General features: G+C 41.6%; 1 protein-coding gene across 4 annotated transcripts; it reads left to right on the top strand.

The window, feature by feature from the left end:
• Positions 1-137: 137 nt before the first annotated feature.
• Positions 138-26,500, top strand: braf (B-Raf proto-oncogene, serine/threonine kinase). 4 transcript variants are annotated; one of them, XM_076721880.1, is made up of 20 exons: positions 138-427; positions 7,002-7,103; positions 7,215-7,502; positions 8,601-8,704; positions 10,798-10,900; positions 11,016-11,164; positions 11,871-11,990; positions 12,255-12,414; positions 15,503-15,542; positions 16,674-16,793; positions 18,494-18,630; positions 18,709-18,826; positions 20,151-20,235; positions 20,413-20,589; positions 20,665-20,711; positions 20,915-21,033; positions 21,163-21,294; positions 23,162-23,296; positions 25,636-25,789; positions 26,261-26,500. In XM_076721880.1, the coding sequence occupies exons 1-20, from the start codon at positions 272-274 to the stop codon at positions 26,281-26,283; spliced, it is 2,469 nt and encodes an 822-aa protein (XP_076577995.1). In that variant the 5' UTR covers positions 138-271; the 3' UTR covers positions 26,284-26,500. The 4 variants fall into 4 exon arrangements, with proteins under 4 accessions (XP_076577995.1, XP_076577996.1, XP_076577994.1 ...); XM_076721879.1 differs by having other exon boundaries at positions 249-427; positions 12,240-12,414; XM_076721881.1 differs by lacking the exon at positions 16,674-16,793 and having other exon boundaries at positions 246-427; positions 12,240-12,414.

Here is a 26,500-nt window from a genome sequence, read left to right as displayed (position 1 = left end):
TTGACCAAAATGATCTAGAGATTAACTGAACATCTAAGCCTATAATTAACCGGATATATTATTATTATTATTATTATTATTATTATTATTATTGCAACAATAACAGTGATAATAGATGTTGTGCCAAGTTAGTAGTCAGGAGTAGTTCCGTGCCACCCATCCCGCACAGAGGTTTGGAAGCTCCGTCCTGCGTCTCTGTCTCCCCCTCCTGTCCTCAGCAGCAGTCTGCGTTTCCCTTTATTATTTTCCACTCACTTTCTCGCAGTTTAAAATGGCGGCGTTGAGCAGCGCCGAGTCCCCACCGCCCGTCTTCAACGGAGACACCGCGGAGCGGGAGCCGGGCAGGGAGCGGGGCCTGGAGGAGCTGGGCGCCGGCCTGGACGCCTCCTGCACGTCGGGGATCCCCGGAGGTCCGCAGGATGAGGAGGTAAGCGCTCCGGCGGCAGGGGAGCGGGTCTGCGCTGGGCAGGGGACACGGACTCTGAGCGGAGGTAATTGGATGTAAATGTTCAGGAAACGCCGGCTGTAACATGGATCGTGGGGGATGCAGTGCAGGGGGCAAGGCGATGCACGAAATGTGAAGGATTTGTTTGAGCGCTGGGCTTCCACTGAACACAGAAAATGCGACAGACTGACGCGAGCAGGAGGCAAAGGTTTGCTTCGGCGGAGCCTGTGTTTATTTCGGGCCTGCTTTATTCCATTCGCTCCTGGCTTCGTTTTCCAGGCTCACTGCAGCTGCAGCCTGGTGCGCCAGCACAGCACAGCACAGCACAGCACACACACACACACACACACACACACACACACACACACACACACACACACACACACCGCTGTTGACGCAACAAAGACACGCAATTACACCGCTTTCTAATGCATTGTTGTGGATGTGATGTGGCCAAAGTTTCATTTTCACCAATCCACGCAAGTTCCATAGCTCGACGGGGTGATGATGATGATGGAGGTGGAGGCAAGCTAAAGTCGTGCTTGTGTTTTTTTGAGGTGTAATTTAGCCACACAGGCTACTTTTATTTCTATCAACTTACAGGCGTTACAATCACCGCCCCCACGTCCACACACACACACACACACACACACACACACACACACACACACACACACACACAGACACACAGACACACACACACACACATGCACGCACGCACAGAGGAGGAACCATCAGTCAGACTGTGTCCTCATCATTAAATTCACAGTGACCATTTAGCTTAGCCTGGACATTTGTCTTCAGTCTGCAGGTCAGAGGCCTCCCTGCTGGACCATGACAGCAGGCTTCATCACACCAGCAGGATATTTACAGTCACAGTCAACATCGTCTTCCAAAGCTCGTAATATGTACTATTACTACTAATGTCAGATGTCCTAGCCCTACCCTAAACCAGGTGAACAAGGTATCGATTCCTTCTATAAAATGACAAATGTCTCATTACTTTACCTGTCCCTCACAGACTAATGTGGCCCCTGACCCCATTTTCAGGTCCAAACATCCTCATCACCTCAGCAGTTAGTTTTCTTCCTAGCATGTCAGTTTGACAATGGCATGGCTTTATGTTCTACTATTAGGAGCAGGAGACCTCTGGAAGGATCATATAGAAAGGCTGATTACACTTTGGATTTGTACTTCTATAATGATAGGGGTCTCACATGAGATGGGTTTAAAAAATGGAACAAATGTGTGCTATAAAGGCTGAGATATTGTAGCTTTTAGTCCCTCGTATGGTGCATGAACACTGGCTCCTATATTCTCATAATCAGTCCAGTACTACTTTTCCACTAGACCCTTCCTGTCTGTTTGTTAGACTCCACAACCCCAGTTTGTAACCCTGACTTCTCTTAGAAATTTGTGGTTTCCAACTTGAGATCCCCCTGATGACATCACTATGACCTCATCACTGTTATTTTCTCAGCTACTCCAGAGCCACGGCAGACAATATGCTACTGTTTCCACAGGCAGGAGAGTGCTGTCTGTGAGGACTTATGTAGAAAATGTTTGGGTTTCCCCTTCAATTTAGTTTACTTTCTCTTAGATCTCTGTTGTGACCGTGTCTGCACAGCTCATGTGCTCATAGAATTGTTGTTATAGGTTTGAGTTTTGTTTTCAGGGAGGTCCAGTCTACCATGTCTTCTCTCATCCTCTTTGGTTAAACATTAAACTATAACTCTCAATTGTTCAATTAAACCACAATCTATAGGACCTGCATTTCTGACCAGCTGCTGCCTTTATAGTAGAAGATACACATTCAAAACCCAGGAGGCAGCATTGTCATCTAGGATGACTAATATGTACTGGAGGTTTTATTCTACCGTAACAGTTTGTTGACATATATGTTGCTTTGCTCTTTAACATCAACTTTTAAAGGCTGCCTTGTTTCATCCGACCAACAGTCCAAAGGCCAAAGATCTTCAGTTTACTGTGATATAAAACAGAGAAAAGCATTCAGTCTTCACACTGGTTAAGCTGGAACCAGAGGATGTTGTGTGTAGTTGCTGATTAATGTTCTGTTCATTGACTAATTGATTACTGAACTAGTCATTTCACCTCAAAAGTCTAGAAACTATTACATGAAGTAAAAAGCTCCTTTCAGCGCATTGCTTTCTGCCTTTCACCATATTAAAGCCCTGTGAATGAATTGTTTGCTGTTGCAGGTTTTTAAAAATGTAGCGTTGACTTTTTGGGGGACACAGACTACATTTTGAACCTGGTGCATGCAGTTGAAGTTCAGGTTAAATTCTTGACCTCCTTAAAAAAAAATGGAGAATAGTTAGCTGAACTGAGAGCAGGGTCATTTTAATAGTACTTGGGGTTGCATTTCTGAATGCTTCAACACCCAAAAGTTAAATGTCAGCTGTCAAAACTATCAGTTCAGTTGTGTTTAGGATTGCAAAATTCTGGGAATATTCAAGGTGGTAAACTTTCCATGCCAATTAATGGGAATTAACAGGAAAAAATGGGAATAAAATAAAAGGGGTTGTTTCCTCAAGCTGTATTTACATGCCATATGCAGATGGAAAAAACTTTTTACCTTTCCTAGCCTGACATAAATGTAAAACCTTCTATTGCACTTTCATTGAACAACAAAAAGACATTCTCTAAGACCTCCCTCCTCTCTGACCCCCGTACCCTCTCCATGGACTTCCTTGATGTCAGACACTGATGCTTCATCTTCACTATCCAAGCTCGTTGAATATGGCTGTCTTGTCAGACTCAAAGGGCCTCAAGTTTTTGAACTCATGTGTTAGTCAGCCTGTTTCATGCCTTGGCGTGAGTGTTCCTTAACACGGACCATTTTGACTCGGAGGTGGATGATGTTGGTGGGATCTGGATGGTGATGGAGGCAAACAGGGGAAGCAGGGGCCACGAAATCCCTTTCACCAAGTGGCTGAAGATATATGTTGCCACAACTTGTACCAAATCTCGTACAATTTTTATTTTGAAATTGTGCAAAATTCCTGAGCTTCAGTTCCCTTGGAAAATTTCTGGAAACTTTCCAACCCTTGACGACACTAGTGATGTTGGCAGTAAATCCTATTGTGAGCACTTAAAAGGAGTATGTAAGCAAAAAGTGGTTTCTTACATTAACATGTTCAGTATGTTCAATTGTCGGATCATCCATGAATATGTCAACAAAGAGAGTTTTCGGAACTGTGTTCACAACAGAATGGGAACACAACTGACAGGAAAAATAAATAGTGACTACATCTTGACTGTAATGGATTATCTATTGATTGATTTTAAAATAGTGCTTGTCAAACACTGAATCCATAATCCAGTTACATCCATTTATTTAATTATTCATGTATCCAGTGAGTCAAGTTCCTAATATTGATAGAGTGTAAAGAAGACAGACAGGTTAAACCATACATTTAAAAATTAACTAACCAACTAACGGGCGGCACAGTGGTGCAGCAGGTAGTGCGCGTGCCTCTCAGCAGGTCGCCGTTTCGATCCCCGGGTCAGGCAGGGCCGTTCTGTGTGAAGTTTGCATGTTCTTCCCATGCGTGCATGGGTTCTCTCCGGGCACTCTGGTTTCCTCCCACAGACCAAAAACATGCTCATTAGGTTAATTGGTGACTCTAAAATTGTCCTTAGGTGTGAGTGTGAGTGTGAATGGTTGTCTGTCTCTATATGTTGCCCTGCAATTGACTGGCGACCGGTTCAGGGTGTACCCTGCCTCTCACCCGTTGACAGCTGGGATAGGCTCCAGCCCCCCGCAACCCCGAAAGGGATAGTCGGTATAGAAGATGAATGAATGAATAACTAACTAACTAACTTTTCTCTGACTGCATCTGTCTAGATTAGATGTGACTCATTCTTTTGAATTACAATTACAACTTACAAATATTGTTTTTTACGATATTATCTGTGATATAGTGATCCACAGTTTAAGGCTCTTCTGATTTTTTCTTTTCTTGCGTGGCACACACATCGGATAAATACATCAGAGAGACTGAAGAAAATATCAGCAAATAAATTAATGATAATTTAACAAATTAGCTACCATGAAACCTGACACTTCCTGCACAAATGTGTCACATTACAAGTTTCCAAGAGCTCAACAGGTATAATCACTCAGTCTGCAGGAATTAGTTTGACTGAAAGTATCTTAACAGCAAACAGAGGAACAGCAATGGCATTGGAATTAATTTGCTTCCATTAAAAAATGAAGTTCAGAGCAGCATATGATATGACTGTTGTATTGAAGGAAACAGCAGTTTGCTCCATTTACAATGGGAGCCATTAAGGCGAATTCCCCCCTCCTCAGTGGTTTTTCCTGGGCATTATTAGTTGTTGGTGCTGAGAATTTTGTAGTTGAGTGTGTAGGGTTTTTGACTTGGAGAACAACTGAAAGTAAATAGGTTTTCTATGGTCCCTGTTTCTGAAGCCACAAGCGGCATCCATGCAGCATGTTTGATGTTTTAGTAAGACATACCTACAGGGATTCCCAGCACACACTGTTTCTGTTTTATGCATTCAGAATGCTTCAGAATTTTCTGAAAGGTGATAAAGTCACAATTACACCACTCTGCAGAGCTGTCTGCTCCACTGAACTCAAACAAACGGTTGATCGTTGCGCTTTGAGGATGAGCAACTTAAACAGTGACAGGATGTCAATCACTCGCAAGGTCATGACAATCAAATAATCAGCAGTGTGAGTGAACCGTTTTGAGGCAGGGCTAACTATTCTTAATGTTAATGTTAATTTACTCCAACAGCATCCAACACCAACCCCAACTCGCACACAGAATTCAGCGGGTCCAACGCATGTTTCACAGCTAAGCATGTTTAAAATCCACTGAACTTTTTGAAACTTAGCCTATTTTAAAAGTCATCTTTAACCTTTTTTATAGAATGTTTTTTTCATCTGCATAGGGGCAATGTAGCTGCATAATCAGAATGAACTGCCATTTTGTTTCACTTCATTATTCAATCTGACACCATGTCCGTCTTCGCAGGTTCTAACCAATCAGCAGTGACTGATGTATCCAGCCTGTCAGTGTCATTTTCAGCTGACAAAGGAGTTGTGGTAGCCTTTTCTTGGGCCAGTTAACTTGTCGATTTTTGAAAGAAATATTGGTTTAGTGGTTATTTCTGTCAGTCGGGTTATAACAACCTGTCCAGCTCCATCATCCTTATCCACACTTGTTACCATATTTGTTTGAATACATTCTGGTTCTGCCACAGAATTCTTTGTCCCACTTTCAAAGATCTAATTTGCTCAAAGGAATTTCCAACAAAGCCATCAGTGAGCGCAATTCCAGACTTGCTTGAGTCACTTACAAAATCAAAAGTGTGAGCAGGGACTACAAGGTGTGGAACTGGGGGTATGCAAGCCCATTGCCCACTGTTTTTGAATTAGAAAATCAGAGTGAAAAGTTTTGAAGCTTCCTGCTGAGAGACAACTAATTTTTAACAATCAATTCTTACTGAATTTTGTCCATTGGAACAGTTTTTAAAGTTGTACTCCTTAAGATTTCACCCTTTGGTGACACCTGCGTTTACTGTGGTTTAGTACTACAAGTTTGTCAGAAACATCTTATTTACGTTGCACCCAAAAAACTATTGTCATTTTAATAAAGAAGTCAGACAATATTTGACCTTTTTCCATCATTCTGTGAGAACCCGTGATCTGACTTTATGACGCATATGGCATGAGTTTGCAAGCTGCAGGACACAATGAACGGAGTTGCTTACCTGTCTGAGAAGTCAAAGGTGTGTGGCCTGTCACCTGCAGCTCTTCACGTAACAGCTCACTGTGGCTGTTCCGTCTTGTTCCATTCCTCCCTGCCATATTTCAAACCGATCCGCGGTCAAAAACATGCCGCAGATGACTGTGGTTTTGCTTTGTAGATGCATTTTCGATGAATGATAGGGGTCAGTGTTAGTGCCACTGACAGACACATTACATTTATTTTATTGTGATTACTTCATAATAAAAGTTAACCCATGTTTCCGCCAGTTAAATTCTTGTAATGTGAAGCTGCGGCAGCAGGAAATGTTCAGTTTGCATCAGCGGTAAGCATTTTTTTTCTGGAAATGTCACCACTGACGCAGTTCATCAGTAGGTCATGGACTCAATGTGTTACTTCATTTGGTGATAGATGATGACGAAGATGTGACTTAACACATTCGTTTAATTGAAAATCTTGGAAGCTCATGGTCAAACCTCCAGCCAGTGATCTATGGGATAACACTGTAATGCTCACACAGCCAACAGTGCTAAGCTGGCAGTATATATCACAACAGATTAGCTCACTACCTGTAGAGCTACCTTGGCTACCTGTCCTATGACCTCCTTGTGACACCTTGCAGATCATGCTGATTAACAGTCTTCTTCTTCTTCCTGATCACCTCTTTGCAAATGCAAACCCTGAAAGACACACAGATCACAGGGGGAGGCCAAGTGGGGAAGATTCAGTCTGTTGGCTTCCAACTCTGCTTGTTGTTCATTTATTGAAAACATTGTTTGTGTTTTTCACTACAGATCTGGAATATCAAACAGATGATAAAGTTGACACAAGAACACTTAGAGGCTCTTCTGGACAAGTTTGGAGGAGAACACAATCCTCCTTCCATATATCTAGAGGTAAGATATGTTTGATTTTAATGAATACAGCTGCAGAAAAATAGAAGTTGTGAATGTCACTTCAGTCCTTGAAGCCACTGAGTCCGTGCTGTGGTGTGTCGTCCCTGTCAGGCCTATGAGGAGTACACCAGTAAACTGGATGCCCTGCAGCAGAGGGAGCAGCAACTACTGGAGGCGATGGGCAATGGTACAGACTTCTCTTGTTCTCCTTCTCCCATGCCAGCCCTTCTGGAGGTCAAGATGGGGGGTTGCGGGGTTGGAGGGGGGGCTCAGGCCTTTCCCTCAGCCCCCAACACCTTGGCTGTCCTACAGACCCCCACTGACGCCAGCCGAGCCAACCCTCGTTCCCCTCAGAAGCCCATCGTCAGGGTCTTCCTGCCGAACAAACAGAGAACAGTGGTATGTCTGACATTCTCTCTGTGGGTTTGTAATGATTTTAAGGTTTTGGATTTTCATTGTCAAAGATTATACGTAACCAAAACCATTTTTAATTTTCAATAGATACAAGTAAACTATTATGCCTTAAGAAAAGACAAATAAATGGCCATTTCCCTTGTAAATTAGGCAGGCTACAGAAATAATAACATCAACTGTGTTGGGAGGAGTTTATTTGAATTGTAGAGAGCTAACCCCATGTCCCGGCTAGCCTCTGTTCTGCTAGCTTCTGCAACTCAATGCAATACAACAACTGGGCAGGCTCTTACATCTTGTTTGTGTCCATATTCATAAAATTCACCAACTGTCCAGTTGGAATCTAAAAAGGTCTGCAGTGTTCAGTACTCTTTATCCTGACTGTCCTGCTGCTGCTAGTGCAAAGTTAGGCAACCCATAGAATCACAATGGCTGCATTTATTGGACACACACCCGATTGAAATATGATACAATTTTCTTGGAAGGCTGTTGAAAAATATTTGCAAGTGACCATCAAACAGAGTCATTGCTTGCTGATCTTTGTGAAGCAAGTCGATATGGAACTCAGCTCAGGTGTGATGGTACTCAGGCAGTTCAAATCTAAACAAAATCATTAGAAAAGAGTTTTTATGGTTCAGGCTAATGAAAATGGTGTGTTAACATCTGTAAAGTTAGGGTCAGTGGGGCACTGAGCTTAGATGCTGGAATCTTAGAGCTGAGTAGCCTGAGCTACGCAAGTTGAACTTTCATTGTTTCATTGTATATTTACAGGAAGGCTGTTTCAGTGTTTTGGCTCTCTGCAGGTTGATGATCAGTGTGAGGCCCAGGGAAATGACTGAATGTAGGTGGTCTCTTTCACTTTGAAGAGCTCACACTGGCAAAGTGTAGATGAAAGCCCTGCAACCAGCACACCTGAAACCGTGTTCACCAACACTAATAGCTACATGGAACATTCTCACTCTGACTTTGCAGTTGAAAGTTTCAGCATCCAAACTTGGTGTGGTTATGTCAGCTCATTTTCTCTCTGATGTCAGACTACTCTGCTGTACCATGTCAGGTCAGTGAGTGTTGTTGTGCTGTGTTCAGGTCCCGGCCCGCTGTGGGATGACTGTGAGAGACTCACTGAAGAAAGCTCTGATGATGCGAGGCCTCATTCCAGAATGCTGTGCAGTCTACAGGATACAGGACGGGTAAGTCTCTTACTAACATTCTGTACTGCATCAAGGTGACCAGGGGAGACCAACTAACAATCCATAAACTGATACATAAGGATGGAGAGAGTACTACAATATTGTAGTCAAGCAAAAGTACGGTCACTTTAAACAAATTTTTGTCAAGTAAAAATAAAAGTACTTGTGTAAAATTAGGTCAGATAAAATGTACTCTGAATAAAAAAAAAGGGAAAGCCAACCAACAATTCCATTTCCAGTTGTCCACAAAGACTGCACTTTGCAGTTTTCAATTCAGTCAACTTCTGAGTGTAGCCTTACTAGAATTGACCAGGAGGACAAAACTCCAACAGTTAAACAAAAATGACTGACGATAAACAAAGAGTGTACAGACACTGCAGAGGGTGTAACAAGCATTATGAAGCAATATGAATGAAATCGCCTGACACTTCTTGTAGAATCAACAGTAGAATAAAACGCCACCAAAGCAGACAACACAGAGATGCACAGACAATATAAACTCCACAGTGACTGCAGCCTCAAACACACACATATTAAAGCAAAAATAGATGGACAGTTTTTACACACACACACACACACACACACACACACGATGCTCCATTATGAGGCCGTGCCCCGGTTGTTGACGCTCTCTTCTGGTTGTGAGTGAGTTTGGTGAATGTGTTGTTGCACTCATCTGTCTGTACGCCATTCTGCAAGTCTTAATCACCGCAAAGTCCTCCACACTTCATGTTCATTCAAAAAGTTTTATATGAGCAGACCACTCCGCCTCTCTGCAGTCACATCAGAGAAACAGCAGAAATGCCTCATACACCTCACTGAAGCTAAAAGTTCCTCAGGCACAGTTAAAACCCCTGCTGGAGGATCTACCACAAGCATTTTAGCATTTAAAATTTAGCCAGAGCAAGCATGCACCTCTTGGTCACATTGTGGGTTTGTTTGGGTAAATTAGCATGCTCGCTAGGTGGTCCATTGAATCAGTGATTCATTAAGGCAGATTCAACCTTCTTTTAGCTAATGCCGAGGTACAATAATACTAACCTTAACCCATAATGATGTCCTTAATTTTAGTGCATTGTTGTGCATTTTACATTGTTCTCTGAGTGAACAATGTGACTGCAGTTCCCCTAACACTCAGCCAGTGAGCATAAACAGGTAGAACGTGTGTTTTCCAGTATGTCAGCTGAGTGTCTCCTCTCTGGAGCTCTGTCCTCTGCTCCTCACACAGTTCAGCAGGACTTCTTTATGTGACTGGGGTTTTTACTTGTAATTAAAAGTACTTCAGTACAACTAAAGTGACCAGTTTTTAAAAATACTCAAATATGTACAAGTATACAAAAAACTGACTTTGTTACAGTAATAATAGTAAATGCAATTCCTTACGTCCACCCCCGCTGATACATGTTCTCTTGAAATAGGTTGTCCACACACAGGTGTTGGTCAATTTTGATTCTGAGAGCAAATATTATATATAAAAGGTTACAACTTAACGTAAATGGTTAAAACTCTACAAAGACGCCAGAACAAGCTGTAAATGACCAAAGAGTTGCTGAGGTCACACTGTTCTCCCTGAAATGACCAGCTGGTCACATCAGCAGCCAGCTGGTCTCGCCAGGCTAGCAGGTCAGAGGACGTAGACATTACAAGTCTGCATGGCCTTCCAAGTGTTTCTATGAAGAAAAGTGAAGGTGTGGAAAAGAAAGAAAATTTAGGATTTATATTGATAAATTGACGACATCCAACAACTAAACAGTTCATTTCTAGTCTCGAGACCTCTGACCTTAATTCGGTCACAGTAACTACTGTACTATGAAATAACAGTTGACATTCTAGTTGTGATATTACCCGGATACTGTCATGTATTGTACATGTAGACTATGTTGTTATTTACTGAAACTACAAATGTACTGAGACAGAATGCTACATGTCCTTTATGAAGTGTATCTCTCCGTATTGAACAATGAAAGTTCACATTGTAGCTGTAGCACATGCTGGTGTTCTGCTGGAAACCACCACAACCTTTAATATGATAGTTAAACCAACAACAGTGTGAGGTGTAGCCAGTTCCCCTGACTCTCCACTTCCTGTTTCAGAGAAAAGAAGCCGATTGGCTGGGATACAGACATCTCCTGGCTGACAGGAGAGGAGTTACACGTAGAAGTGTTGGAGAATGTGCCGCTCACCACACACAACTTTGTAAGTACTGTTACACAAAATCTTTCATCATGACTCTGATGACGGACAGTAAATATTAATACTCAGCCTTTCTTGGTCCTGATTGTGTGTTTGTTTTTGTGTCTTTGATTGACAGGTGAGGAAGACTTTCTTCACACTGGCCTTCTGTGACTTCTGCAGAAAGCTGCTGTTCCAGGGTTTCCGCTGTCAGACCTGTGGCTACAAGTTTCACCAACGCTGCAGCACAGAGGTTCCACTCATGTGTGTCAACTATGACCAACTAGAGTAAGTCACACGCAGACAATGGTGCTGTAACCAGCTTGAGATGAAACCTACTGTTTCCTCAATTTCGCTCAGTCCAAAACCTACAGGTTGAGAGCTTGTCTGTGCATCCCAGTGCATAGGTCTATTTGCTGGTGTATGACACTGAAGTGTATTCACTCTGCTAGCTTTTTTGGATGGTGATGCCACAAGTTTATTCTGACAAAATCAACAATGCACCTCACCTATCTGATTCAAGTCAGGCTTAAAGTAGTCTAACCCTTTTGCAATGGTCTCTTCTGCTGTGTCCGAATGACATCTCATTACCTCATTTATCTCCAAGCTTTGTTTTTAAAGGGGAACTCCACAGAGTTCACACATCAGAGCTTAACATAATTTGATGTGTCGTGGAGTACTTTTGCACATAGAAGAAAAAGCCTGATTGTCTCCAGAGGTAGCTGACTGAAGCCTGATAAATACACTCAAATGATATCATTTGAGTCAGTTGGGGCTGAAGACGACAAGTTTAAAAATAAAAAAATTTGGTGGTCCTTAGCCCGCTCTTCATCTCTGCTTGTTTAGTCCTTTGTCTGTCACATTGCTTTATTATTTTTGTCCATCTAGCGTCTTCTGATTCAGTTCTCACCAGTTTAGGCTCCAGCCTTAAGACAAGTTGTATCGAGAATTCATTCATTAATTAAAATAAGTAACCTTGATGTGTGTTCTGCAGCTTGTTGCTAGTGTCCAAGTTCTTCGAGCATCACCCATTCACCCAGGAGGAGGTCTCCTCAGAGGGAACTACCCCAGTGTCTGAGGCGTGTCCGTCACTCCCCCCATCCGACTCCACCGGGTGAGTCCCCCACCTTCACACTCCTCTAAGGTGCAAAAGGAGGAGTCACTCTCCTCTTAATGTGCCTCCAGTCTTTTTCAACAACACAGCAAGGATGGTCAGGAGTCTTTTCATTCCAACCACACATTACAGCTGCTGTTTACTTTTTACACTCTGTTAATTAAAGCAAAGACAGTAAATGTGCATAAACATGGGGAGAAATACCTCTTGCAAGTCCAAAAGTCTCTACTGACTAATTTTTACTGACAGATTTCGTCTTTCCAGGTCTATATGCCATACCACTGTGTCCCCGTCCAAGTCCATACCCATCCCGCCCAGTTTCCGGCCCAACGAGGAGGACCACCGCAACCAGTTTGGCCAGCGGGACCGTTCATCCTCCGCCCCCAATGTCCATATCAATACCATTGAGCCTGTCAACATCGATGTGAGTGTGCTCTCTCTTCAATTATCCATTATTTTCTTGATTAATTGATTAGTTGTTTGGTCTGTAAAATGACAGAAAATGGTGAAAAATGATGTCAGATATCTCAGATGTCTTGTTTTGGCCACAACCCAAAAATGTTCAGTTTGCTGTCATCAAAGAGTAAAGATACAGAAAATATTCTTACTTAAGGAGCTGAAATCAGAGAATTTTTACTTAAAAACTTAGTCAAACCAATTAATTGATTATCAGTTGCCAGTTCATTTGATAGTTGACAAATCGATTAATTGTTGCAGCTCTGAGCTGTTTAACCAGAGAGGAGGAGCTAACCAACAAAAAGCTGCACTTATATTTGGCCAATTCTTGTTCCTCCAACTTGCCTTCAGAGAACTTGATTGAGACTTAAGTGTCATTTCACCTAAAATTTGAGAGGGTCAGAAAATTAGCCAGAAATGCTCTACCCTTGAGCAGGGCGATATGGCCAGGGTTGCACATAACTGGTATGTAGCATGCATGACAGAGATTAGAAATGCACAGTGTCCAGTTGTTTCAAAACGTGCTGTCACATATCAGGCAGCAGCTGGATTGGGTGCTGGGTCATAGAATGGACAATGTTGTTAATGGCGTCACCCTAGATCCACATGTGGTTGGAGAGTTCATCTGAGAAGAACTTGGAGATATCTGCTCAATTAGGATTAGAAGAAGTGGGATGGTTATTATTGAATGTGTATCAAAGCATCTGAGAGATAGAGCCCTTAAGATTTATGCATTTGGACATGGTAGCTGTGTGACTCGCTTCCCACTTCAGGATCAGGAGCAAGGAAAAAGGCGGTGATAAGTCGCGTTCCACTGTCAGAAGAGGCTGACTCATTTCGGGATATTGCAGGTGCATGTGAAGCTAGACACCTGACATGACTCGGGTAGGGCAGAAGGAGGACAGTCGTTCAGTGTGTTAGACTTTTGAAGGAGTTTCCAGAGAGAGTGTACCCTGAGTATGTATGTTACAGGTGAGGCCGTATGAGAGAGCTCCTCTCAGATGTTTCTGCTGTCAGGAATATGGACATGTTGCTTCAGTGTGTGTGGAATCAGGAGATGTGGGAAGGAAAATTGCCGTGGAAGTAGTGCAAAAAATGTGTGAGAGAAATCATTGTGCGGGGTCAGCAATGTGTCCAAAAAGAATCAAGGAAATAAAAGTGAAGATGGGAGCAGAAAAGGATTGGTCATACGCTGAAGATGTTAAGAGATTGGAGAGAAGTGACAAAATGGTTGCAGTGCAAAAGGAACTGGAGCAGGAAAGAAATGAAGCTGATCAGCATCTCTCCATGGACAAGAAAGGATTTCTGGTATTTATTGCCATGGTTTTTAATTGTGCTGCTGAAATACAGGGAACATCAGAAAGGATTAAGATGGTCCCGGATGCTGCCAGGAGATTATTGAAAGTTGTGGACATATCTGGAGAAGATTTAGATTCTTCACTGAGGGAAAGATTTACAGCAGCTCAGACAAGTTGGTCAGTGTTATAGAACGGACAATGCTGTGTATGGGATCACTTTGGGTTGGCACTGTATATAGTGTGAACGGTGAAGCTGTTACAATCTAGTAGGTGACAGTAATGCAACCCATATAGAAGCCAACCACCTCCACTTTGGCTTTCTTCCACCTCCAAACAAATGTCAGACTGAACCCGAGCAGAAGAAAAGACTTTTCTCTGGAAAGAGGCTCCAAGATACGGTGTGGCTTGAAGCTAATGATGAGCACACTGAACTGTGGAGAAAGATCTGTCATTCACATCCACATCTAGTAGACAAAACATGTGCGTTTTATACAGGCTGAAAGATTTTCGGTCATCTATTACTTGGAAAAACACAGAAAGAATAAGAAGCACATGAATGGGGCTCAAGCTATCACTAACAAACTAGTTAGCTAGTCAAGATGAAAAGTCAAGTGGTCCACTTGCCAAATAGTGAAACAAGTTCAATGAAGAACAATTTTGGGCTCTGCTCTTTGATGTGCATTGTGCTTTTTCTAAAAGTAAAGCTGACTCAGACTACAGGAGTTTTGGGCAGACTTATCCCAGATTCTCTACTTGGTTGTTACCGATGTTCTGCCCAGGTTATCTGGTAATGTGATAGGTTAACAGATGAAGTCTTAAACCTGCTGAACTGCTTGCAGACCCATCAGGGCAGCCCTAATAATTTCAAGCGTGCCTCAAGTGGGACCACAGTAGCCAATGAGAGGCAAGTGTTTGTTAGTCCTGGAGCAGCTGACGGTGTCGCCAAGCAACAAAAAACATTCTTGTTACTTGAGGCTAACGTTAGCTTGCATGCTACCGTTGACAGACAACAAACTGACAACCTGTGATGACAAAACACATGGCAGAGCATTTCTACAGCAAGTTGTTGCACCACACCAGTCATTTTGTTTACATCTGCTTCCCCATGAGCTCACGTGAGAGAGAGCATGTGAGGTGTTGCGTTGCTCTGGCACAGTAATCCTAATAATATCCGGTAGTGCGTAACGCACCGTTAATCTTGCAGTGTGTGCATGTTTGAAATTAGAGAGAAGAGCATCTGTAATGTTTCTTTTTACTGTGTGTGTGACAACCCCATTACGAAGTCAGTTGAAATTGTAATACTCCTGAAGTCCAAGCCCAGCTTAAGGCTGATCAACAAATTTTTTAGTCTGACTGTCAATAAACTGAACATCAGTTCTACATTGTAGTTTAGAATTTGGCATACATGTGATACATTTGAAAAAGTGATTTGTTTGAAAATGACAGCCCTGCTTTGTGTAACAGTTGAAACTCAGTTTACCAGGAGCTCCAGTTTTTGCTAGTACTTTTTTCCCTTTGTCTCTGGGTGTTCCTGAAGTGGAGTCATAAAGATGTTTTCAACTCCCACTTAGAGCAAATCTACATTTGTTTACTTCCATTCATTTTCCACATTTTCCCTTCAATCTGACCGCTTTTTCAGTGCTTGTATCAGTTCCAAAAACATGGACGGAGTTCCTGAGAGTGCTACAGCAGTAAATTGTATGGTAAACAGTGCAGTATAGTAAACTTTGTTTTGTTTCCCTTCTTGCTTCATTTCAGGACCTGATTCGAGATCAGGGCTTAGCGAGGTCAGATGGAGGTAAGGATCAAAGTAGGAGATTTCTGGTTCATTCTGTGGTTTTTTTCCCACCATCCCGTCTGCGTGCTCTGGTCTTTTGTGGGTGTGTGTGTGTGCGCGCGTGTGTGTGTATGTGTGTGTATGTGTGTGTGTGTGTATGTGTGTGTGTGTGTGTGTGTGTGTGTGTGTGTGTGTGTGTGTGTGTGTGTGCGTGTGTGTGAAGTTCAGACCTGAGAAGTTGAGTCAGTTCTCTTGAGTCCTGCACCCTAGCAGTCACTAGCAGTAGCTGAGGACACATTTTTAGATCTGTGGGTCAGGGTGTCTAGAAGAACAAAACTTCCACTTCAGCAGACCTCGTTTTGTTCGCTCAGTCTTACTTTGAGCTGCTCAGCCAGGCCAAGCTCCTCCGTAGGATTGTCAGAAGGAATACATTTAGCAAATGAATTCTTCAGCTTCATTCCAAAAGTTAAGTGAAGATAAAATGGCCAAGAGGCTTGTCAGTCAGTCAGAAGCCTGTGGTCTTCATGAAGTAATTGTAGTTCGGAAACAGGGTATCAGCTCGTACTTAAAAGACTAGCGGTTAAATAAGTAATGTGAATTAAAAAATGGGAAACGTTCACAGGTAAAACATCACAGGTAAACATATGAGTAGTCCCCAGAATTGTCAGCATCTCAGATTTTAGCGTGTTTTGCTGCCAAGCAACAATTCACAACTTGTTTATTTGTGGGTGGCACTACACAGAAAGTTTTGACTTTTCTCTTTATGTATGGCTTAAACAAACATGACACAAGCAGTAATGAGTGAACTGTAGATTCTGTGTATTTAAAAACTTTGAACAGAGCCAGGCTAGCTTTTTATTCCCCTGCAGATCGATATCGATCTTCTCAACCTGCTTCCAGGAAGAAAGCAAATCAGACTACCTCCCGAAATCTCAATGCTGAAATTTATTACATACGTGTATGCTAAAGTTAAATTTAGCAGTGTGAAACCTGCAGATACCCTGACAAACAGAGCTAACATGCTCAAAATTCAGTGTGGTGAGAGGACTCTCCATCAGAAGCTCAGCTGTAGCCATGGACAGTAGTTAGTTAGAGGTGAGAGGGGCAGGGTGAGTAGCAGTGATGGTCTGTCTGTTTCTCTTTGCCCTGCAGCCCCCCCGACCCACCCCGCCCGCTGCTTGAGGAAGCACCGAACACGGACCTCAAGCCCCCTCCTATACTCCTACCCCAATGACATAGTGTTTGATTTTGAGCCCGAGCCTGTTTTCCGAGGTAGTTAGGCCTCTGTGTGTTCCTGTGTCCTTCACCATCCAACACCTCCCCCACTCCCCACACACCAACCTCAGCCCTGTGTTACATTCACTGTGTGTCTCCCTCTTTCTCTTCCCCTTTATGTCGTCACATGCTCACTCTGTCACACACCTCACAGGTTACACAAAGATCTCATGGTGACTCTGGTCAGACACTATGTGGGTGGTGCTGTGATTGCTGAAATTCTCCTTTTGATCAAGCAAAGTTAGCTATAGTGAATAAGTGTAGTAGTGTCCTGACTCCATGGTTTAGCAACATTCAAAATGCATTAAAATGAAATATCCATGGCATTGTGAAAGCACGCACTGCTCAATTTAAAATATAGCTTCATCAATATGACTTCAAGTATTTCAAGGGTAAGTTCACCAAAACAACATATTTCTTCACATCCTCTTTCTATGACAGTGTTGTCTGTTATTTGCAGCTCATAATTTTTCAGATCAAAATTGCAATTGCGATTTAAATTTCCAGGTTTGTTTATATATCGATATGTATATAAAACTTCAATAGTAAAGTGCTCACAAAACCCTGGAACTACCATCAAGGGTATGTTAGAGATTGTTAGGTTACGACTTGGAGAACAGGGATTCAATAGTTCTATTATATAACTCTGAGCCAGGCCATCTTAAATCTTACAAATTATTAAATGAATCTTAAAGTCAGTCCCAAATTTAACTGGCAGACAATGATGGGAGGCAAGTCTTGACATGGGACCTACAATAGATCTTAGTTAAAATATGAGCAGCAGCATTCTGCACTCGCGGAAGCCAAGCCACTAAGGCATAATCAGTGTTTTGTAGGCTTGAATCAGCTTTTCTAAGTCAAGAAAAGACAAAGCTGATTTAAATTTGGAAGTATTTCATAGGTGAAAGTAAAAGAAATTAATCGGTTCAGTACCTATTTCTGGCTGTAGATTTTATATTGGTTGCCAGTGAACCAGTAAACGGTTGTAATTTGTTGGCTAGGTGGTCAGGGCCAAAAACTAACGCATCTGTCTTAAAAGATTGAAAACATTATTACAAAATGAAGTCTAACTTAACTTAATTGACTCCAACTGGCTTATAATTAACGTCACTATTATTATTTTAGATGTTATCATTTCATCAACAGTATATGCATTTTAATCTACCTGTATGTTCACAAATGTTTTATGGAGACTGTTGTATCAAATACAGGAAAAAGAAATAAATAAGAAAAAAAACAAATCAAACCAAGTTAAAAATGGTCAAGTTATTTCAGCAAAGAATTCTCCCATCTGAGTTTTTTTTTTTTTTTCTGCCTCGTTGCAAACAGTTTGACATTGTTGTTGGAGAATTCAATTCAAGAGGCAGCAGTTTAAAATTGGGCTCCCTTTTTTAATAAAAATACAAAATCCTTAGTGATCCTGACATAAGTCTTTGAAAATGAACAGTGATGGGAAGTCTAGATTATTAAACCATTAACTGCCATCCAACCAAACACCCCCTCACTTCTCTGCATGTGACCAAACGCACACACACACAACACTGATACAGAAGCCTCAATCCCTGTCCTCACCCAAACTTCTCTTCCTTTACTCTTCTGCTTTCTCTCACCTTTTTTTTTTTTACTGGTGTTTCCTCTCCACCTCACCGCTCTTCTTTTATTCTTTCCCCTCTGTTCATCCCTGATTCCCCCTCCAGGCTCCACCACAGGGCTGTCGGCCACACCTCCTGCGTCCTTACCTGGCTCTCTGACCAATGTCAAGGTTCCACAGAAGTCGCCATGCCAACAGAGGGAGCGCAAGTCGTCGTCTTCATCTGAAGACCGCAATAAAATGGTAAGAGGTGGTCACAGATATTGCTATTGTTCGGAAGTTCATTGTGTCCTTGTGCTGACTGAGTGTCCTGTGGAACAGAAAACCCTGGGGAGAAGGGACTCCAGTGACGACTGGGAAATCCCCGAGGGTCAGATCACTCTAGGTCAGAGGATAGGTTCTGGATCCTTTGGAACTGTCTTCAAGGGAAAGTGGCATGGTAAGATCAAGACTGTACTCTGCTTTCACACCACTGGCAGCAAGAAAGGAAAGTGTTTACATCCTGTGGGCGTCAACTCAACAGTCATATAAATAAGCCACTGAATTTCTTGTGGTCTTTTGTTTTTTATTGAAACACATCAATGAGCTACACTGTTGCACTGGATGACATGTTCCTTCTTCACCATGATCGCACACACACACACACACACACACACACACACACACACACACACACACACCTACACACACTGTAGTTTATTTTGACTCAATCCCACATGCTTCGTCCTGCTGCCAGAAATACTCACCGGAACGCCAAATGTGGGTTAATCCGCGGCTGAAGATAGTGCACTATTTCCTCACGTTGGAGTAATGTTTGCTAAAAACTGCAGTGACCACATATTTTAGGAAATCGCTGCGCTTTGTTTAGAAGTGAGTTTGTGAGCTGTTTTTAGATTTACATCTTAGATTTATGAACCAGACAGCTTGGTGCTGAGAGCCACGGACAGGGTATTGAGAGACAAACTGACAGGTGATTTTGAGTATCAAAGTGTTATCCTTTGAAACACACAAACATGACGAATCCTCTGAGCTCACAGCGCGTTGTGCTTCCAACTAGCCTGTCAATATGTTTGCTTGGGATGTGTCTTGATAAAACTTTTTTTGCTGTGCCACCTGTAGCCATCTGTGTGGCCATGGCAAACAGGACTGAAATCTGAAATATTATAACTAAAGGAATATTTTGTCACTACTTACAATATTGCTCTAAATATAGTACAGTAGTTATTTTTTCCAGAAATTCAGAAGTGGAGTCATCTTACACTCATGTACTTAACAAAACGCCTTTGTCTGACAGTTTAGATGTGATGATATTTGCTTCATAGACACAATTTAAATTTGATGAAATTGTTTTACTGATTTCCAATATTAATTTGATATGGCAATACTGAAAATGTCAGATTTGACTAACCAGTGATGTAAAGGTGGGCTTGTCTTGACATTCAGTCAGTAATCTGTGTCTGTAGGCAAAACTCAGACCTCCAGCCAGTTTGGTGATGTATAGATTAACAGGGGTCAGAGCCTGTGCCACAGCTCCCACCTGTACCAGTATTCAGTGTGTGCAGTGTTGTCATTGTGTTTGTTTGTTTGCTTGTGTTTTATTCATTCAAAGTCACACATTTGTGTAAAATGTCCAGAAACAAGCGACACAAAGTGAAATTAAGAAGGAGTTTTACGATTTAACCTCAGCAGGTCCTAGTTTTGAGCAACAAATGTATTCAAACTTAAGCATACTTTTCTGACTGATGTCTTCTGTCTCATCCCAGGTGATGTGGCAGTGAAAATGTTGAACGTCACTGCTCCCACACCACAGCAGCTTCAGGCCTTCAAGAATGAAGTGGGAGTCCTCAGGTAATGCCTGCCACCTGCTCTTTAATTAGGGAAATACATATACATACATATGTACTTTGCACCTTTTTATAATGGTCTACAGATTAACATCATATTACTTAAGTATCCTCCTTTAACAGGGATATACAAAACTGCTGCAGTTCTGTAGTTTCATCAACCGGTGTGTTTTTGTACCAGGAAAACGCGTCATGTGAACATCCTGCTGTTCATGGGCTACACCACCAAGCCTCAGCTGGCCATTGTGACCCAGTGGTGTGAAGGCTCCAGTCTGTACCACCACCTTCACATCATTGAGACCAAGTTTGAGATGATCAAGCTGATCGACATCGCCCGGCAGACTGCTCAGGGCATGGAGTGAGTTCATACAAAAGCCGTCAGATTTCACTGTGTGTGTCGTCGGTGTTCTAACTATTCGGTTTTCCTCCTCAGTTACCTACATGCCAAATCAATCATTCACAGAGATTTGAAGAGCAACAGTATCCTTTTTGAAACGTTTCAATCAGTTAATTTTTCTCCTGTTCATATGAAATTGAATGTGTTGGTGATGTTGAGATTTATGTCGCTATCAAACAAGCAGGAATGAAAATATAACTGCCATCCCAAGAATGCAGAACTCTTAGATGGGTAAGAGTTTAGTAGTAGAAGAAGAGAGTGTTTCCTTGACCTCATTTCTTCCCAGATATTTTCCTCCACGAGGATCTGACAGTGAAGATTGGTGACTTTGGTCTGGCTACTGTCAAGTCCCGCTGGAGTGGCTCACACCAGTTTGAACAACTCTCTGGCTCTATACTATGGATGGTCAGTGTTCATCTTCTGTCGCCAAATGTAGAAAGAAAAATAAACAGAAGTACTTACAAAAAACATAGAAATAAGGTGTGAGCTACAAGTGTGTAGTTGTCTTTGTTAGTATGACCTGTTCTCTCTCAGGCACCAGAGGTGATCCGGCTGCAGGACAAGAATCCCTACAGCTTCCAGTCAGACGTCTACGCCTTCGGCATCGTGTTGTACGAGCTCATGTCAGGAGCGCTGCCCTATTCAAACATCAACAACAGAGACCAGGTAAGAGGACTCAAAAAGTCACACTGACACCTGACTTAGATGATTTGATAAACTAAAACACACCTTACTCTAACACTTTTCTAAAGTGTTTATTATTTTTCTGTGTTGTCAGAACACAGCTCAGTAGGTCCCCGATTAGACATGCTCCAAAACCCCTTCACACCAGGGTAACTGTATAGTGTGATGTCTAAACCAAAATAACTACAGTGAGCACAAAAATAGGAACCCTTCCCCTGTGGGTCAAATCATTCCATTTGCATATGTGTTGCCACATAGACACCGACATGCACCAGTAATCCCCAAATACAGAAATAAATTTTCCCTCACCCAGTAAGATTATTTTTTTATTTGTATTTTGAGTGGATACATCATGCATTGTCAAAACAGATCAACCATCCTATAATTTAAATCGGAATCTTAAAGAAAATAGTTCAACATTTTTGGGGAGTGGACTTATTCATGTTTGTCATGAGAGTGAGCTGTTCAGGGTGTTGTTAGCCTATCTTAGCTCTGAGCATAAAGACTGGAAGCAGGGGGACCTGACTCTGTCCAAAGTCAAAAAATACACCTGCTGTACCAACACCTCTAAAACTTACTGAATACCATGTTGTCTCCAATGGTTCAATGTATCTGAAAATGTCTTTTTATGAGTCTGTGACTAAAGCATAAATTAATTTTTGTGCACATTATTCAGTTTTAAGCATTTTCTAAGAAACAGTTTGAGTGAAGATACATTTTTTGATTTATAAGCACTTGTTAATCTTGAATCTGGGTCTTTCATGTAGTCTTTTTTTTCCATTTCAATCATTTGAATACTGATGAATATAATTGGTGTGTAATGCAATATGGGTTGTGATTTTTTGATTATTAAACGATTACGAATCGATAATTAAAGGCTACACAAGCTAAACAAGAGCAAATAGTCTAAGCAAATCTCCCTATAAGGGCTAAAAATTTAAGTTGAAGACAAACTTCAGGATGACTGTAGAGCTGTAGGCCACCCGCTATTTGCATGTCTTTAAATCTAATAAACAGCACAGGCTTATCTGCCTCCAATTCCTCCCATATTATTGTAATTTCACTTATCTGAAATACCTCTTTTCCTGTTTGTTTGATTTTAGTGTTTTCACATCTCTTTGTTGTAATACGAAATGTAAAGAACTACATGTTCTTTATTGCAGAGAACGTTAAATCGATGGTATCACCTGCATGAATGAAGATGCCACTCTTTCGGAATCTTAATTGTTAGTAGTATAATAGTATTCAAGGTATTTTCTTGAATTTTGATGAACTAATCCCCCATTTGGTTGTCTGATTTAACTACATTAATTGCATAAAGATGGTGAAACATTTCGAGGCAAAGGTAATGACCCACAGTACAAAACAATAAAGAGATTAATCAATTGTCAGATGTTTTGCTGATTGATTACTTGATTATTCCTTTCAGCTCTACTGTCATCATTGAAGAACTAGCCTCAAATCAAAGTGTTAAGCAAATGGAATAACAAAAGATATAATTTTAATGCCTTTTCTGATTCCATTCTAAAATAAAATTGTTACTTCATCATATTGAAACTATTCTTAATAGGAACATTATATGACCTTTATTTTGCGTTTGTCCATGCATCACTCTTCTTAATTGATCTTAAATACATCTAGCTGTTTTGATGCAATAAATCAATTTCTAATAGTTTTTCACTTTATAATTATTAAAATCAACACAGTTAACAGTGTATTAGTTGCACAGTCCCGTCGAATTTTTCAGACATTAACATTTTAGCTCTGTAGGAAGCTGCAGCTGCACGAAATGTTAACAGCCTGTTTATCCCTGCAGCCAAATATTATAATGACACAAATTTTCCCATAGATCATTTTTATGGTGGGTCGAGGTTACCTGTCTCCTGACCTCAGCAAGGTCCGCAGCAACTGTCCGAAGGCCATGAAGAGACTGATGGCTGACTGCCTGAAGAAGAAGAGAGAGGAGCGACCCCTCTTTCCTCAGGTGAGATAAATAAATGCTAATGCTTTAATTTTCACTGGGAGACAATGGATGCACATTATTTATACATTGAAGGCAGAAAGCACCAGCTGAGTGACTAGTGAAATTGTCTTTTTTACCTCAATTGAAAATATAACCAGATTTATCATATGTGATGGAATCTAGGAAAACCCGTCAGATGTTGCGCTGGCACTTTTTCAGGAAAATGTGAAAATAGGTCCAAACTCAAAATATTGGTGAAATTGGGTTTTCATTAAATTATTATTTTACAACATTTTGTCTATCATTCCTGAAAATATCTCATTATATTTCGCTTGTTTAATATGTTAAAAACGTTATTTAAATTAGGCCCTCTGTTTGTTGTTATCTCCTGCGAATCAAAAACGAAAAGCACATGAAATCCGCCCTGAACTTGTTACATAGCCTACGAAGATGGTTTAACTATCATAGTTAGGGTCACCAGATGTCCCATTTTGTGCAGGACTGTCATGCATTTCCATTATTTTTCACAGGTCCGGCAAATTATGACGATGTTGCAAATTGTTATTGACAGTGTCGCTAACATTTCGCGACAACGTCACAATTTGCAGGATGTGTGAAAGTAATGGACATCAACCAAAGTTGACCAAAGTGCTTTACAGACTTCTAAGCACCACAAGAAGAACATACATGAACATACAATGGAAAAAAACAAAACAAAACAATATATATGCAGCCACGATGTCAGCGCCCAACCGAACCGAAAGCCACTGAGTAAAGATGGGTCTTCAGCCGGGACTTAAAAGATTCCGTAGTCCGAGCAGCCCTAATGTCCAGCGGCAGGCTGTTCCAGAGTTTGGGGGCTGCCACTGAAAAGACTCGGTCACCTTTAGTCCTGAGTCTGGATCTGGGGACCTCCAGGACCACTTGACTGGACGACCTCAGTTCATTAATAGGTTTGTGGACCTGAATAAGGTCTGCTAAATAGTGGGGGGCCAACCCATGTAAAACTTTAAAAAAAAGAAATAAAACCTTAAAAACTATTCTAAAATGAACAGGAAACCAGTGTAGCGATGCCAAGACTGGGGTTATATGTTCCCGCTTTCTGGTCCCAGTTAAAAGCCGAGCAGCACCATTTTGGACCAACTGCAGCCGGCGGAGGGACGACTGATCGAGGCCAACATACAAAGAATTGCAGTAGTCCAGCCTGGTCGTGATCAGAGCGTAAATGACTCTCTCAAAGTCACCACGAGGCAGATATGGCTTGACTTTTGGCAAGCATCCTTAACTAGCTACACATCAAAACATTATTTTGACACCTCAGTCATGCTACGAGATATACAGAGAGAGATGTCGAAGCCTCAGAGAAACCTGTTTTTCTCAAAATTCTGCTCCAAACAATCCTACTGATCAGCTGACTTTGAGTGATCATAACACTTTATACAAAGCAGATATAGAAATAATGAAAACAGATTTGAAAAGAGCTTGAAATAAGCTTCTATGTGATATTAAAATCTCCAAAAGGTAAAATTTCGACATGTGACTTTCGACATGGTTTTCCCAGATCCCATCACACATGTGAGTAAACACATGTCGCTTTTAGTACAGACATCCGGTGTAGTCCATTTACACAGGACTTATTCCATCAGTACAACATCACAGTCATATCATACTCACCACTCGTCTGCTCTCACTTTTTCTTCTTAATACAAATATTGTTTTTGCTTACTAATTAATTCCAGTCATTCCCACTTTGCCATTCTTTCCATGAGTATTAAGCTATTGTCCATGAAACACACTTCCTCCACAGATATTTCACATTAAAAGCTCACCAGCAGATCAAGGGCAGAATCCCTCCATGCCCTGCCAGGGTTTTTATGCGAAACGTCAACCAGAAATGTTAACTTTCATTGGTGGTAGCTAAACCTTGATTGAAAAATCTGTAGGGTAGAAGCTTATAGGTAATTCGTGAATAGTTCTGAATCTATCATGCAGGCCATCATGATACAGGTGATTCCACCCCCCTCGGCCCTGTATTCGCAACTGACCTTTACTTGTACGTATCGACAACTTGAATACTCTTTTATTTGAGGGTTTACAGGATACAGTAGTAGCAACACTGGTATTTTAGTCATTCGGTTATTATCAGAATGTGATGTAGGCCCAGAAGACAGGTGTGATCTTTAAAACGTTGGCTTTCTTTTGTTTTATCTGCTCTCTGTGAATTTTACATCACATGTTATAACTTCAATTTAACAATGACAACATTGTTAACATTGTTAGTACGCAACACTGCTAATGGTTTTGTTTGGCCACAATGATTCTGACTGGTGATCCTGTGGCTGTACTGTGTATTCTGTCAGATCTTGGCATCCATCGAGCTGCTGGCTCGCTCATTACCCAAAATCCACCGCAGCGCCTCGGAGCCTTCGTTAAACCGAGCGGGCTTTCAGACGGAGGACTTCAGCCTGTATGCCTGCGCCTCACCCAAAACCCCCATCCAGGCCGGTGGCTACGGTGAGCTTGCACACACATGCATGACAGTCTGTCTTAACAATAGTTGCCTCATCACACAAATATGTCTTTACTCAACAATGCTAAGACACCAAAACACAAGGATAGAAGTAAACACACACGAACATACCTGTGCTGTATAATTATTCATTAATAATTCAATTGAACGTGAGGAATTATGTCGGCAGATTCCAAGCACAGATACTTTGTAGTAATGGGATCAAATGCAGCAGCATTGTCTTTGTCATTTGTCATTGATGTCATTTCATAGATGCAGACATGTGGGGAGCTGTATCTGAAGACATTTGTACTCAAATCTTTGTCTCCCCTCAAGCATCCCAACCAATCAGCTAAAACAGTGTCCACTCTCAACACTGGTTTAATTTTAACCTGATAATTGACATGATGCTGCTGCAAGAGTGCATATTACTATTAATACTACTAATTTTTTGCTGTGCTTTTATTACTTTTCAGGGGAGTTTTCGGCATTCAAGTAAGTGCTGCAGATCCCATCAGTCCATCCCTCGTCACTTATTAAAAGTCTCGTGTCCATACGGTGGATTCATTCATTCCTGAAAAACAAATAGTCTCAAAGAATGTGCTTTTTTCTTCGTCTGTCAATCTGAAGAAGGCAGCCTCACTGGAGTCCATCCAACAAAAGCTGTCCAGCAGGCAAACAGCCAAGTGACAGACAAAACTGAATTAGGGAAAAAT

Source organism: Chaetodon auriga, chromosome 22, assembly GCF_051107435.1.
Source record: "Chaetodon auriga isolate fChaAug3 chromosome 22, fChaAug3.hap1, whole genome shotgun sequence".
In the NCBI taxonomy this organism is placed as follows: Eukaryota; Metazoa; Chordata; class Actinopteri; order Chaetodontiformes; family Chaetodontidae; genus Chaetodon; species Chaetodon auriga.
This window is presented reverse-complemented; position numbering and strand designations above follow the sequence as displayed.